General features: G+C 42.0%; 1 protein-coding gene across 2 annotated transcripts in view; it reads left to right on the top strand.

The window, feature by feature from the left end:
• The window catches only part of PPP2R2C (protein phosphatase 2 regulatory subunit Bgamma), a 137555-nt gene that overhangs the window by 101306 nt on the left and 23370 nt on the right, over nucleotides 1–12879 (top strand). For both annotated transcript variants that reach the window (XM_030449704.1, XM_030449703.1), the window contains one exon: nucleotides 6657–6821. In XM_030449704.1, coding sequence (XP_030305564.1) covers nucleotides 6657–6821 — 165 coding nt within the window. The remainder of the gene's footprint in view (nucleotides 1–6656; nucleotides 6822–12879) is intronic.

The raw sequence follows: 12879 nt of genomic DNA on the forward strand, positions 1-12879 counted from the left end.
ATGTTTAATGTTACTTAATCTTCTCCTTCCATGTGCTTTGCACTTGGTTTTTTTGTATTATGAGCAGTCCCCTTGCTTTGTGTTGGTACCTGACATAAATGTCTACGTCTTGGCCTTCCACGTGGAGATAAAAGTTCATGGCATTAATTCATTTTTACCCTTTCTGTACCTAATAATCCTGATATGAGGAAAAATACAGGGAAAAAAAAGCTGTCAGAAGCTTTGTACAATCATCATGACTCCATCTGAACACCTTTAGTGGAGATGTTTTCTTGGTGATCAAAATCAAGCTATTTAAATGTATCTTTTCAGCAAATCACCACCAGTGTGAGGCTGTTGACAGAGTTCTCAGCTCCAGGGTGATGTCTGAAGAATCATTTTTATAAAGCCCATGGAACTCAAAATGGAATTGGGCTGACATTGTACTTCAAAGGGATTTCCAAGGAGGGCTTAATACCTTGCATGAGCAGGTATCAGGTCCAAGGCTGCTTGAAAGAGCTCTCAGTTCTGCAGCACTTTCTGCTTTTGTGGCTCAGAAGGATGCAGAGAATGGAATTGCAGCTCTCTGGGGTTGGAACAGAACCCACCCAGTCCACACTTTCAGTGGAGCACTAGGGGAGTGCAGTGTGATAAAAACCATTGACACTGTGGCTATTAGGAGTGCTTAGAACATAACTACTGGGTCAGCTCTCTGCCTAAGGTAAAATTCTGGGATTTAAAGGAAAGGCCAAACCCATTAACCTATTGACAATCCGTTCCAGAAACCCTGGACCCTGGAGCAACAAGTCTGAGAGCCTCTATCCAGCAGTGTCCTGACATTCCTGGTTTCAGATTGGAAGAAACAACTTGGAAGAAAAGTGTAGCCACTTGGAATTCCTTCCCTCAGCTGCCCCAAGGTGTAAGGACTGATATAACCAGCACGTAGGAAGTGTAAAACTGGGAGGGTTTGATTTGTAAGCAGTTCCCTCCTTCTAATGAAAAGAGTGTGCAGAGGAAACCACCCAGAGAAAGGCTTATTTTTAAAATGCAGAGACCATGGGAATCAATTACTCCAAACTGAAGCCCTGGCAGCTTCTCTGAATTGCTATTGATTTCTGCTACTGGTCACAGAGTCTTTCTAGGACTGGGCTGGAAGGTAGGTGTGAGATGCAGACAAAATTAGGAGCCAAAAAAACCCTCTGTGGAAAACACAGTGACCAGCCTGGTTTGGCAAGCTGTGGTGTGCTGAGGCTTCTTTTTTGGAGAGTGTTTAAAGAGTGTAAAAACCCCAAATCCCATGCAGGATAAAATCAGAGTATCACATCAGCATACATTTAAATAGGAAAGATGAGAATTTTTGGTTTTCTTATGAAGTTGTTACAGAAAGTTGTCTGGCTTTCTGAAGAAATCCTCTGTCCCCCAATTGCAGTGGAAAAAAAAGGGGTCAGTTATTTTTTTTTCCTCAAGTGAACCCCCAAATTATATAAAAATGATTCCAAAACAATGATATAATATTCAGTCCTCTGCCTACAAAATTCAGTTTCTTAGGGAACTCCTTGATGATTTCAGGAAACCCAAGCAGCTCTTTCTTTATGCATACTGTTCACTTCAAAGAGAATTTAATCTGTTTCGAGGAGACTGCTAGGTTTCCATTATCATACAAGAAAACTCATTCTGAAACCCTTTTTGCTCAGCAGGACCCCTCTGTATTTTCTTCCATTCTCATTAAACATGTTCTGGCATGAGCATAAAGTCAGGGTGCTCATTTATATTCCAGCTGATCAAGTGGAGAAGTCTGATTAAATGGGACTTTTGGATCAAGGTGAGGGTTGTCTTTGTAACCTGCACTAAAAGGAACTTTCTGGAGTGACTTCTCCCAGAGGAAGATATTTCTGTTCCATCAGTGGCCCAGCAGCAGTGGAACAAATCTTCCTCCTGCTGTCCTCATTTTAATATCTTTAAAAAATATGATTTTTTGATATCAGCTGCACAACAGCAGCACAAAATACTGATTTACAACCAAACACACCAAAGAACTGAGTCCTGCTCTCTGCTCCTTCCTCTCCCACTTCTGCTTCCCTCCCTCAGCTCTTTCCCTAAAATCTCCTTTCTCCTCTCAATCAGCTCCTGTCCTGCTTCCTCTCCTATCTTACACATCTGTTCTTGAGTAATTGTGGAAAAACAGCATCTCTTAACTCTTTTACCCAAAGTTAAAGGTCACCTTGCCCTGCTGTTGCCTCTCCCAGAATTAACTCCTGGTCTTGTAGCTCTGGAAGAACATCATCTCCCCAAGCTCACCAGACCTTTCATTCCCTTGTTTTGCTGTGGAAAGCACCTGGAAAATCTGTTGGCTTCTTCATAGCTTTATCCTGGCTCCCTGAGCCCAGGAATGGGGGGAGAGACCTGGTATATAATATGGTGTCAGGGTTTAACACTGGCCCGGCGATTAAACCGAATAACAGAGGCTCTCTATTAATCTCTCTCTCCTTGATAGAGAAAGGAGAGAGAATAAGGGAGAGAGACTGATGGGTTGGAAACTAAACTACACAACTTTAATGAAACAGTAATGATAAATAGGTAAAATGACTAAATATATACAAATATACAGGAAAATGGAAACCACATTCCTCCCCCCTTTTCCCCCAATAACTCTCACGTCACCACCGAGGCTGCAGGGCAGCCCTGGGAAAGTCCAGGCTGGAATCCTGGAGTCAGCAGCAGTTGGGAGCTGGAGGCAGGAACACACAGATATGGGCTGGGATGGATCAGGAGCACAGGCAGAGGAAGGGATGGAATCCTTCCAGGATGCCGGGTGAAGGAAGGGAAGCAGGAAAAAAAGGAAATCCGGAAATCCAGAAGTCTGGAAATCTGTCTTGGCCCTCGTGATGCCTCAAATTTATACTGAGTGTGACGTATATGGGATGGAATCCTCTGTTTGGTCAATTCTGGCATCTATCTTGTCTGTTCCTCCCCAAAGGAGGCTGCAGGTGGGACCTCTTTATCCTTTTGGAGGGTAAAAGTTTTCCTCAGAGCTGAGCAGTGTCCTTGGCTCTGCACACCAGGCTCTAGCAGTAACTCTAAACATCAAGTGTTATCAGTCCTAGAAGCACACACTGTCTGAGAAACTTGCTGTTCATTTCAGCAAATGCAACTACTTAAAGAGACTTAGTTAAAAGTAAAAGTACAAAACAGAAAATCACCTTTATCCTGGCCCAAACCAGGACATATGGCAAACTGTAGGGTTATGAGGGACAGAACTCTTCTGGTTTTTTGCCATCAAAAAGAGATTTTTTTTGTTCCTTTTTTAAATGTTAATAAATTAAAAGATTCCCAGGGCATTGAAGCCTTTTGCTGGCAAAGCACCAGTTCAGCCTTCACTGACTGCAGATACCTGCCAGGGATCAAAATGCCTCAGTTTGTGTGGGAGTCAAAGCCCTGTGAATCTCTTTTCCATTTTCTTAGGGGAAATTCCTGCCCTGTTGAGGAACACCAGCTTTTTTAGGACAACACCATTATGTCCCAGTGCCCTGGCAATGGTGAACTCCCTGATCTTTCTCTCTTAGATAGCTTTGGCCCCAGCTCTTTTGGCCATACTCTGAAAATGAACCCCATTACATGGGGTACAGAAGAGCCAGGATGGAACTGGTATTCCTGATGTAAGTGAACTGGGATGGAGGAATTGTGCCTCCACTCCAAATATCCAAAACATCCCCTCCAGATGAGGGGATTGCCAGGGAATCCATTAGCAAAGAGGCAGCTCTACAGATTTGTGCCATTAGAATACTCTCCCCTTTAGTAGTGTATATATATAGTAGTGTATATATAGTAGTATATGTTAGAATATAATCAATTTCTGCCAGATTCCCTCTTCTTGGAGCCCCCCAGGTTCACCAAAGGGCCCCTTTCTGAGCCACACTTTTTCCCATTTTTTAAAAATATTGTTTCCTGCCATGCAATGTTGTGCTTGAAAGGAAGGAAAAGACACAAAGGGAAGAGGGAAGAACAGAAATGTGAGATGTCCCATGGGAGCTGCTTGCCCTTCCCATGTCATCCTGGTTTAAATACAGCTCCTACACATCAGACATCAAGCTCCACTTGATTGTTTTCAAATAGATGGCAAAAATCATGAGAGAAGGAAAATGGGCTTTTGTGTGACTGTTCTTCTGATCCATTGGTTTCTGTAGCTGTCAAAGCAAAGGCTCTTTTCCCATCTATTATTACAAATGCATTTGGGATAAATCTCTTCTGCAGATCTCTATTCCCTTGATTGTTTACTTCAATACAAGTGTTATTGTTTCATTTTCTTTCTGAACCTGAGGAAAGGATGAATTTTCAGTAGTGCATTTTCTCTGTGATCCTCAGAAGGCAACGAGGGCTCTTTCTCAGTGGAGATTTAGATCACATCTGGAAACGCAGTCTGTTTCAAGTATTTTCTGCTTTTCTGGCAGGAAAATGGAATATTTAATTTTGTTATTCAGCACAGGGTTATTAATTGCACACAGTGAGGGGAAATTCATCCATATTGTCTTCAGCATCCAGAAAAATGATACTTACCATGTCTGTTTCACATACTCTATTTATATTTTATCTCTCTCTCATCACTCAGTAATTATTCATCATCTTTTGCTGAGAGCTGAAATTCTTGTATTGAGTTACTATAATTTCTCTCAACTCCTGAAAGCAATTCAATCACTGAAAAAAGCAATTGCTTTTACTTAAAGATATTTCTTGAGACAGATTCACCAAACACAAATAACTGGCTAAGGGTTCTTTTTGCCTCTTGATCTTCAAAAATATTTAATGATGCTTTTATAAAAGGGTAAACCTGCATCTTAACGTTCATTGCACTGAGGTTAAGACTGGTGGATTCTTGGAGATGGATGTAAATGTGATAGTGCAGGTAAGAGGCAGGTGAAACACAATGCTAATTCATTCCCAGTTGCTATTAAATATCACAAGATATTCATATTCTTGCTGATATTTTCCTTTTTAGACCACTTGGTGTAAAGAAAAAAAAAATTAAGAAAAAAATCAGTGTATTTGTCTATGCAAAGTCATCAAGATGATTACCTCTGAATCACTGGTATTAGGTTTAATCTCACTGTAGTGTCCCAGATCTGCATTTTTGGGAGGGAAAGATCAAAGTATAGAGTGCAAAAGTAGGGATAGACCATACCCCATTCCCCCAGAAATCAATTAAAGTTGGGAAAGGGGCACAGTGGGACCAGAACCAGGCTGAATAGAACAATGTGTGATTTCTCTTGCCATCACTAAAGCATATTTCTCATTTATCTGATCCTTGGAGATGTTTTAATTTGGAACAACAGCTGATTCACATTTGCTGCTTGGGGAATCCAGGCAATCCCTGAGATGATTTGTGTTTGGGGCACTGAAGTTGGACCCAGTGGATCTGGGTTTATTCTGTCATGCTTTTCCCATGGGCCCTTCTGCAAAACCTTGGTTGCCTCTCACACAGCCCCAGCAGTAATCCAGGGTAATGTTCTGTTCCTCCTCTTCTTCTTGGAAGGATTTGTTAACATCTGGATACCTTCTCTCCAGCAGATTGCTGAGGGCCATGTGAAAACCTGGACTTTTAGTCAAATATCCTGGTTTGCATACATATCCTCCTGCCAGTTTTTCCTCCTTTCTTTACTGCTCTCTTACAGCACCTCTGTTTGTCCTCATTTTTTTGTATAATCAGTTTTCTTGTGGCTTCTCCCCCAAATAATTAGGTCCTGGTTTTTAAGCTCAGTGATGTAGTTGAAGTGTCTGTGTGGCCATAGAGCTGCTGGAGAGGCACCACGTGAGGACCTCTCCATGGGGATAATCTTTGGTGACCCAACTGGGAGGTTTGTGCTGGGAAAACTGCACCTTTGAGGTATTTTTGTTCCAGGTATGTCCACTGTCATGATTGAGATGTACAGTTCTCAGTCCCAGAAACTCCTGCTGGTTTCAGTAGTGAGCACTGTTGGCATAAAACCCCAAGAATGCCATTTCAGCTCCTTCTTTGGCAAGTAGCTAAACACCAAACCCAATATAGAGCACAATTGTTTTAGATAGTATATTTAGGATATCTATATCTATCATAGGTGTGTTAGTATATATCCCAACAAAACTAGTTGCATAAATGCTTCTGTGTTTGCCACATTTGCCTTTGCAAAAAAACCCCCACAAAACAAAAACAAAAACAGGATTTTTATTATTTGAGGATTTTAATTTAAAGCTTTGTGTATTTTTAGCTTGCGTTGCATGATCTTAAAGGTAAGAGAGCCTTCCCTGGAGTGAGCAGGTCTGAGCTGTGCGTTGTTCCCCATCAGTGACAGGACGTGGGGTAGAGCAGTGATTTCAGCAGCATCTACAGGAGGTACAACCCCAGTTTTAATGAAGGTGAGAATTCCAAATCCCCTGGAATACTGTTCCTGGGATGTCTTGGCACAGCATGGATGAATCCTGCCCTACTAAGGGCTTCTGCTGTAAAACTGTTTTGACTGGTGGCTCTTTGATGGGGTAGGTCTGGCAATTAAAAACCACCTGACTGCCAAACACACGAGTGCATCATTATCCAAAAGCATTAAATGTGGGTAAATTTAGGTAACCCTGTTTCTCTCCTCAGGGCAGTCAGCGTCCTGGTTTACCTGCATGCAACTGAGCTTTTCCTTAATGAAGCTTCCATCCAGACATTGTAGATATCAAGCCAGCCAACATGGAGGACCTGACAGAAGTGATCACAGCCTCAGAGTTTCATCCCCATCACTGCAATCTCTTTGTCTACAGCAGCAGCAAAGGATCCCTGAGACTCTGTGACATGAGGGCATCAGCTCTCTGTGACAAGCATTCCAAGCGTAAGTCCCTGCTTCATTCAGCCCCAGATGGCTTAATTTGTTTTATTTTTTATTTTTTATTAAGTTTTACTTACCATGGAGTGTGTGCAGGGAATGAGCTTCTCAGGTGCAGGTGTAGTTGAAGGAAGGAAATTCTGTCATCTGTACAAATATTACTTGTGGGCTTGAGAACAGTTATTTCTGTCCCTGGTCACCTATTGCAGGGAGCAATGAAGAACCCAAAGTTTTAGCAAAAGAGAAAGAATTCCCAAGAAAAGAACTATTGGAAGGGGGCAGTATTTGAGCACACTGGTTTCAACACAAAACTGGTGTTTCTAAATACAGCCTGAGTTACACTAAGCAAACTTTGTCATTTAAACCACCTTCAAAAACTTCAAATCCTTTTTCTGGATTAAAAAAAAAAAACATCAGGGCCCTTCCCAAAAATTTAGCCCAGCATTCCCTATGTGTGCTTTTCCAATGATGTGTCTGTACAGATAAGAAGGAAATAATGGAATGAGTGCTACTGGGTGGGAAGGGGAGTGGGGAAAGAAGGAAAAGGTGCTATGTTAGGAGGTGTCATCTGCCCTGATTTGGGGTAGCCTGTGAGATTCTGAGACAGAGCCACCAATCCATGAATATTCATCCCTGAAACCTACAGAAGAACAAGGAAGTTAAATGGGAAAACCTGGGTCTGTCTTTGATCTCAGAGTAAAGGATGAAGGGATGGGGATGTTGGCTTGCTAGCAGCACATCACTTCTTAGAAAAGCCAGAATCTGGTTGTTCTCAGCAGTAATCTGGCAATTCTGGGCACTTTGCCTTGTGCCAACAACTTCTCTGCTCCTTCTGAGACTGGAAAGCACCAGCCAAAGGCATTGGGTGGGATGGTTGGTGCCTCTAAGGAGCTGAAAACCTAAGGAATGAACTCTGGTGGTTCTGCCTCAGGCTTCCAGGACACTTCCATCTCCCAGAACTGGCTCTTTTGCTGTGCAGTTTCTTTTGCAAGGTTGAAATACTTGGATGGAAATTCAGGAGAAATTCTCTCCCTGCTAGGGGCACAGGAGAGGTTTTGTGTCAGTCAGTTCCTACATGAACCTTTTGAGGTAGGCAGATCTTATTTATTGGCAGGGGTGGGAGGGGGTGGGAGGAGAGAAAACATTTGAAACTTCAATCTTTGAAGATTGAAGAGAGACAGAAATGGTGCAGAGATTTAGCACACCAGTTCTTTTTTAACTGGAGTAAAGAGCTCAGAGTAAAGAGCTCAGCACCTTTTGGCTGCAAGGAGAAGCACACATGCTCAGAACCTCTTAGGAAGTGGTCTCAAATTGCAGAAAATACCTTTTCAGGACAATTTCCTAAGCAGAGAAGTGTTTTGTCTTTGTTAGGTGTATCCCTTTGTACTTTTACTGAGGGTTCAATAGTGAAATGCGAGCATGACACAATGTGGCACATTGCTGGGAGTTCTCCTGTCCCACTTCATTGTTTGATTCCATAATACTTTCATTTCTTCCTGCTAATAAGGCCTCCATGCCCCTGTAACTCAGTGCCAAAATGCCAATTGTAACTTATTAAAACAACAATACAGTAACCCTGGATGAAAGAAGGCATTCCATGGCAGAAGGGAGAACAAGGTCTAATGGTCATTGATTAAACCCCATTTTCCAGAGCTGTGAGTTAGAAAATAGCCATTTAATGTGGCATTGCTGCACTGAACTCAAGTCAAGCTCATTGAAAAGCTGAGTGTGTCTCCTCACACATGTACCATGCATAATTGACAGAGAAATGGTAGAAATTCCAAAGCATTCAAAGGAATAGGTTGAGGGAAGTGGTTTGGGTGCAGCTCTCCAAGGCAAAGCAAAACTAATTCTGTAAAGCCCATAGCAATCTAAGTTGTGGCATAAGAAACAAAGCCTGGGAAATCAGAGATTTGAATGATTGTCTCTCTTGCACCTTCTTTACAGCTGAGTCCTCTTAAAGGTGCTTTACACGTGGTGCATGGGCAGTGCCCCAGCTCTCCTGGCTCTGCTTTCACCAGAACTGACTTCAGTTCTCAACCAACCCCAGTGCAGGGATGTTACAGTCACTGGATACCCTCCTGTTCTGCTATGCAGCCCCGCTTGCTTAATTCAGTCTGATATTACTGGGTGCTGCATTTCAGGGGCTCTTCTGAGGTTGTCATGGGTGTCCCTATTTCTAGGGATAACACATGCATTAAAAAATCCCAGAATGGTTTGGGTTGGAAGGGACCTTAAAGCTCATCCAGTCCCAACCCCCTGCATGGGCAGGGACACCTCCCACCAGCCCAGGTTGCTCCAAGCCCCATCCAACCTGGACTTGGACACTGCCAGGGATGGGGCAGCCACGGCTTCCTTGGGCAACCTGGGACAGGGGCTCAGCACCCTCAAATTAAAGAATTTCTTCCTAATGTCTGCCCTAAATCTCCCCTCTTCCAGCTTAAAACCATGTCCCTTTGTGCTCTCACTACATACCTGTATCATGTCCATACACTACATACCTCTCACTACATACCTGGGTGCTGAGCAAATGTGATTTTTGGTTTTACTCCTTTTTTCAGACCCTTTGTTACCCAAATCTCTGTGGCTGGGCTAAAGATAGCTGCAGCTTTTGGGGTAGGGGGCCTTCTATTTGTACCAAGGCTGCCAGTAATAATTACTGTGCTATACTGTATAAATAAATTCCACATTAATATCTGTCGTGTGATTCACTGACATGGGATTTCAATACATTACAGGCTTTTTTAAAGATCTCTGGCTTGCTAAACTCAGTGGCAAAGTCTCTCTGTTCAGGATTAGTGGCAGCAACACCACCAGCTTTCCCTTATAAATCTTTCATGGCTCTGAGATGGGAGAGACAAGAGATTCCTTCCCTATCTGCTTCTCCTCTGTGCCTATGCTGAGATTTATTAGCAAGTTGCCAACTTGTATGATGAGTTGTAACAGGAACCTCAGAAAAATGATCCCAGGCCAGCAAATCTATCCATAAGGCTCTGAAAAAATATCAGGGCAGGAAACTTGTTTTAAATGGTCACTGAGATAGTGATAAGGGGGGGATAAAATGTGTTCATTTTCTAATAGACTACCTGAAACTGCTCCTTTTGACACCTCTTTAATAGATGGTGCAATCCTGGGCCAGTAATCAGAAGCAAAATGTGGTGATTACAAATGGATATCCAGGAAATCCTGAGTTGTAACCATAAGGGAGATAGAGATATAACCCTGTTCCTTGTTATTATCAGATTTCTCAAATAGTGGGAGAGAATTCTATCAAAATATTTTGGAGAAGGCATGAAAAGGGGATTAATATCCCTGTTGGCTTAGAATATTAGAGGCAGGGGGATAAGGAAGGTGTTCTTGCAGTCCATAGGTTTGTAGGTAAAGATTTAAGAATAGAGATGAAAGTCAAGCTCAAGCAGGAAGAAATGGGGAATTAATTTAGATAATTTGGGAGCTTTCATCTAAATAGGGTTTGTAGTAAACCCCCCAGAGGCGGTCTTGGTTATGCAGACAACATTTATGGTGATGCAGTGTGGGAAGAAGGCAGTTTGGAAATCTGTGACAAAAGGGAAACAAGGGAAGCCACCAGCTCCAGAAGTGTCCTGAGCAATGAGCAGGTGGCTGGGAACAACCAAGAAGTGAAAGAAATTCCCCCCAAACCCCAAATTCCATAAAATTTCAAGACAAGCATAAGGATACTGTTGTAGTAAGAGGGTCCTGAATAAAAATTCTTAGGGCAATTTAATATGCAACTGTTATCAACTACTTTCTAATTTGGTTTTGAGCTGTTCTTGCTAATTTAATGTTCAGAGCTCCTTATAAGTGAGCATGGAGATAAAACCACTTTTCTAAGAGCTTGCAGGCTAGATGGATACAGATTTTTATTTCAACAAACCATAAATAAAGCAGCCAAAGGAAACTGAGCTCGAGCATGTGAAGTCAGAAAAAAAACAAGGACCTTTTTCACTCAGAAAAATCAGAATTATTAAATCCCATAGGAAGGGGTAAGCAGAAACTGTGTTGTTCTGCAGCATGGAAATTGGAGTCCCCACAAGCAGAACTCCTGTTGGTATCTTGTGTCCAAAGTCATTGCACACCTCAGGAGCTGTAATCTACTCAAAGGCCACATATGAAGGGGTTTGTGGTGCTCATTTCTTAATATATATTTGTAGATTAAAGCTCTTTTTCTAATTATCCACTGCCCATGTGCAAAGTTCCTAAGGAAATACTGCCAGGTGGAGCTGCTTGCTCCCTGGGCCATGGTGGCCTTTCAAAGACAAGCTTTGGGGTGACATAGTGCACTTTTCTGTCACCCTTAGCTCATCCTGTCCCCCTCCATACAGACTTTACAAACTTCTGACACCAGGGGCTGTGCCAGGAACCATTCAGAGCCCTTTGAGCAAAGAAATATTTGTAGGTGACAGGGAATTCCAACATCCATCTTCTCCAGACTCTTCCTGAAAGGGGCAAAGCATCTCAGCTGCTGCCTTCCCAGTTCCAGGGGATGGATAATCAATATCTTATAAAAACTAAAGTGATCTTTGGAGCAATGCAGAGTGGGGTTTGGGTTTTGACCCAAAGATGCCACCCAAAGGTGGTGGCATTATCTTTTTTTGGGGTTTTGGGGGTTTTTTTTATAGTCTCTCTTGAGAGCCCTTTTCCACGTTTTGGTTTGAGATGCAGGCTTGTCAGAAATGCCAAACCTCCCCCAAGGAGAAATGTCACTATCCTGTCAGGCTGGCATGGAACTCAGTTTGTTTATCTGCTTTTTATTTAAAAAAAAAAAAAAAAAAAAGAATTAGCATTGATTTTAAACTTAAGAATTCAGAACCATGGAAGGAGCCATAACCAAACCCAAGGGTAATGTACTTGAACGTGTTGAATTCCTCAAATTAAATTATTTATGTTTATCAGTTGTTTAAAGGAGGTTGAGATTTCAGAGCCCATCTTTCAGGCCTCTTAACTGAATATGGATTATCTTTCATTTGTGACAGAGAACAAGCAGAGGCACAAAAAAGCCTGGGACAGAATATCCTGACTGGCTTTGCTAATTAATATTGACCTTTCCAAAGGTCAATTAATCCTTATTGTGTGACTGGAAATGAGACAACTCGTGTCTTTATGTGAGCTTTACATCTAAAATATACTTCTTTATCTGCCCTGCTGCCACCTTAGGTTATGTGACAGGAGGGAAACTGCTCTCAGCTTTCATAATGATTTAACCCTGGGCTTCTCCTTATCCTAATTCTGGATTTGTTTTGTAAGGATGCACTGAAAAGGCACAGAATCACTGCTGATCTCACATCCCCAGTGAAAAACTGTGCCTGTATCCTGATAATTTTGTAATTATGGCTGTCACTAAAGATTTGTTACTACAATTTCACCCTTGCTCAACAAGATCCTGGAAGGGATTCTACCTCGTGCAGGAATCACATTTAAATTTAGGAGGAGATTGCCTGGGCTCCAGAGCTCCCATTCTGCTCACTTTGGATGAATATCTAATAAAGAGATTTAAAACATGGCCAAGGAAAACTCAAAAGTATTTCCTGCAGTCGTGCAAGAGATGTTAAAGTTAAATAAGAGGAAGAAAAATCCTGATTTATGGAGTAGTCAGAGGAAAGAGAGAAGCCTGAAGCAGTGGTAAATGATTTATGATTGAAGAGGTGTTTCATTAACCCCTCTCCCCCAGCCACACTCAGAGAAAGCAAATACTTGCTGAAAGATTGCTTTAATTATCCAGCCTAGTAAAACCCCTGTCTTGTTTGCTTAATTCTTTTTAATAGCAAGAAATACTGCTCCTCAGCATCACAGCAAACCAACATTATTCTCTCAAGATCCTGTTTCACTGGGGGAAAACAAAAAATAATATCACAAAACTTAAATATCAAGGTGGGAAACGTTCTGCATGGGTTTGGGCTGCAGAGGAGCAGTTGTTCCATGTCCCACGAGATTGTCTTTGTTAGACCAAGCTTTAAGAGCCTTGATTTTTTTTTTTAACTTCCTTTCTTTCTTTAGCACCATTTCTCTTCATTAACAAACTCATTGACCAAGTTAATTTATAGAA

This window comes from Calypte anna, chromosome 4A (assembly GCF_003957555.1).
Source record: "Calypte anna isolate BGI_N300 chromosome 4A, bCalAnn1_v1.p, whole genome shotgun sequence".
NCBI lineage: Eukaryota > Metazoa > Chordata > Aves > Apodiformes > Trochilidae > Calypte > Calypte anna.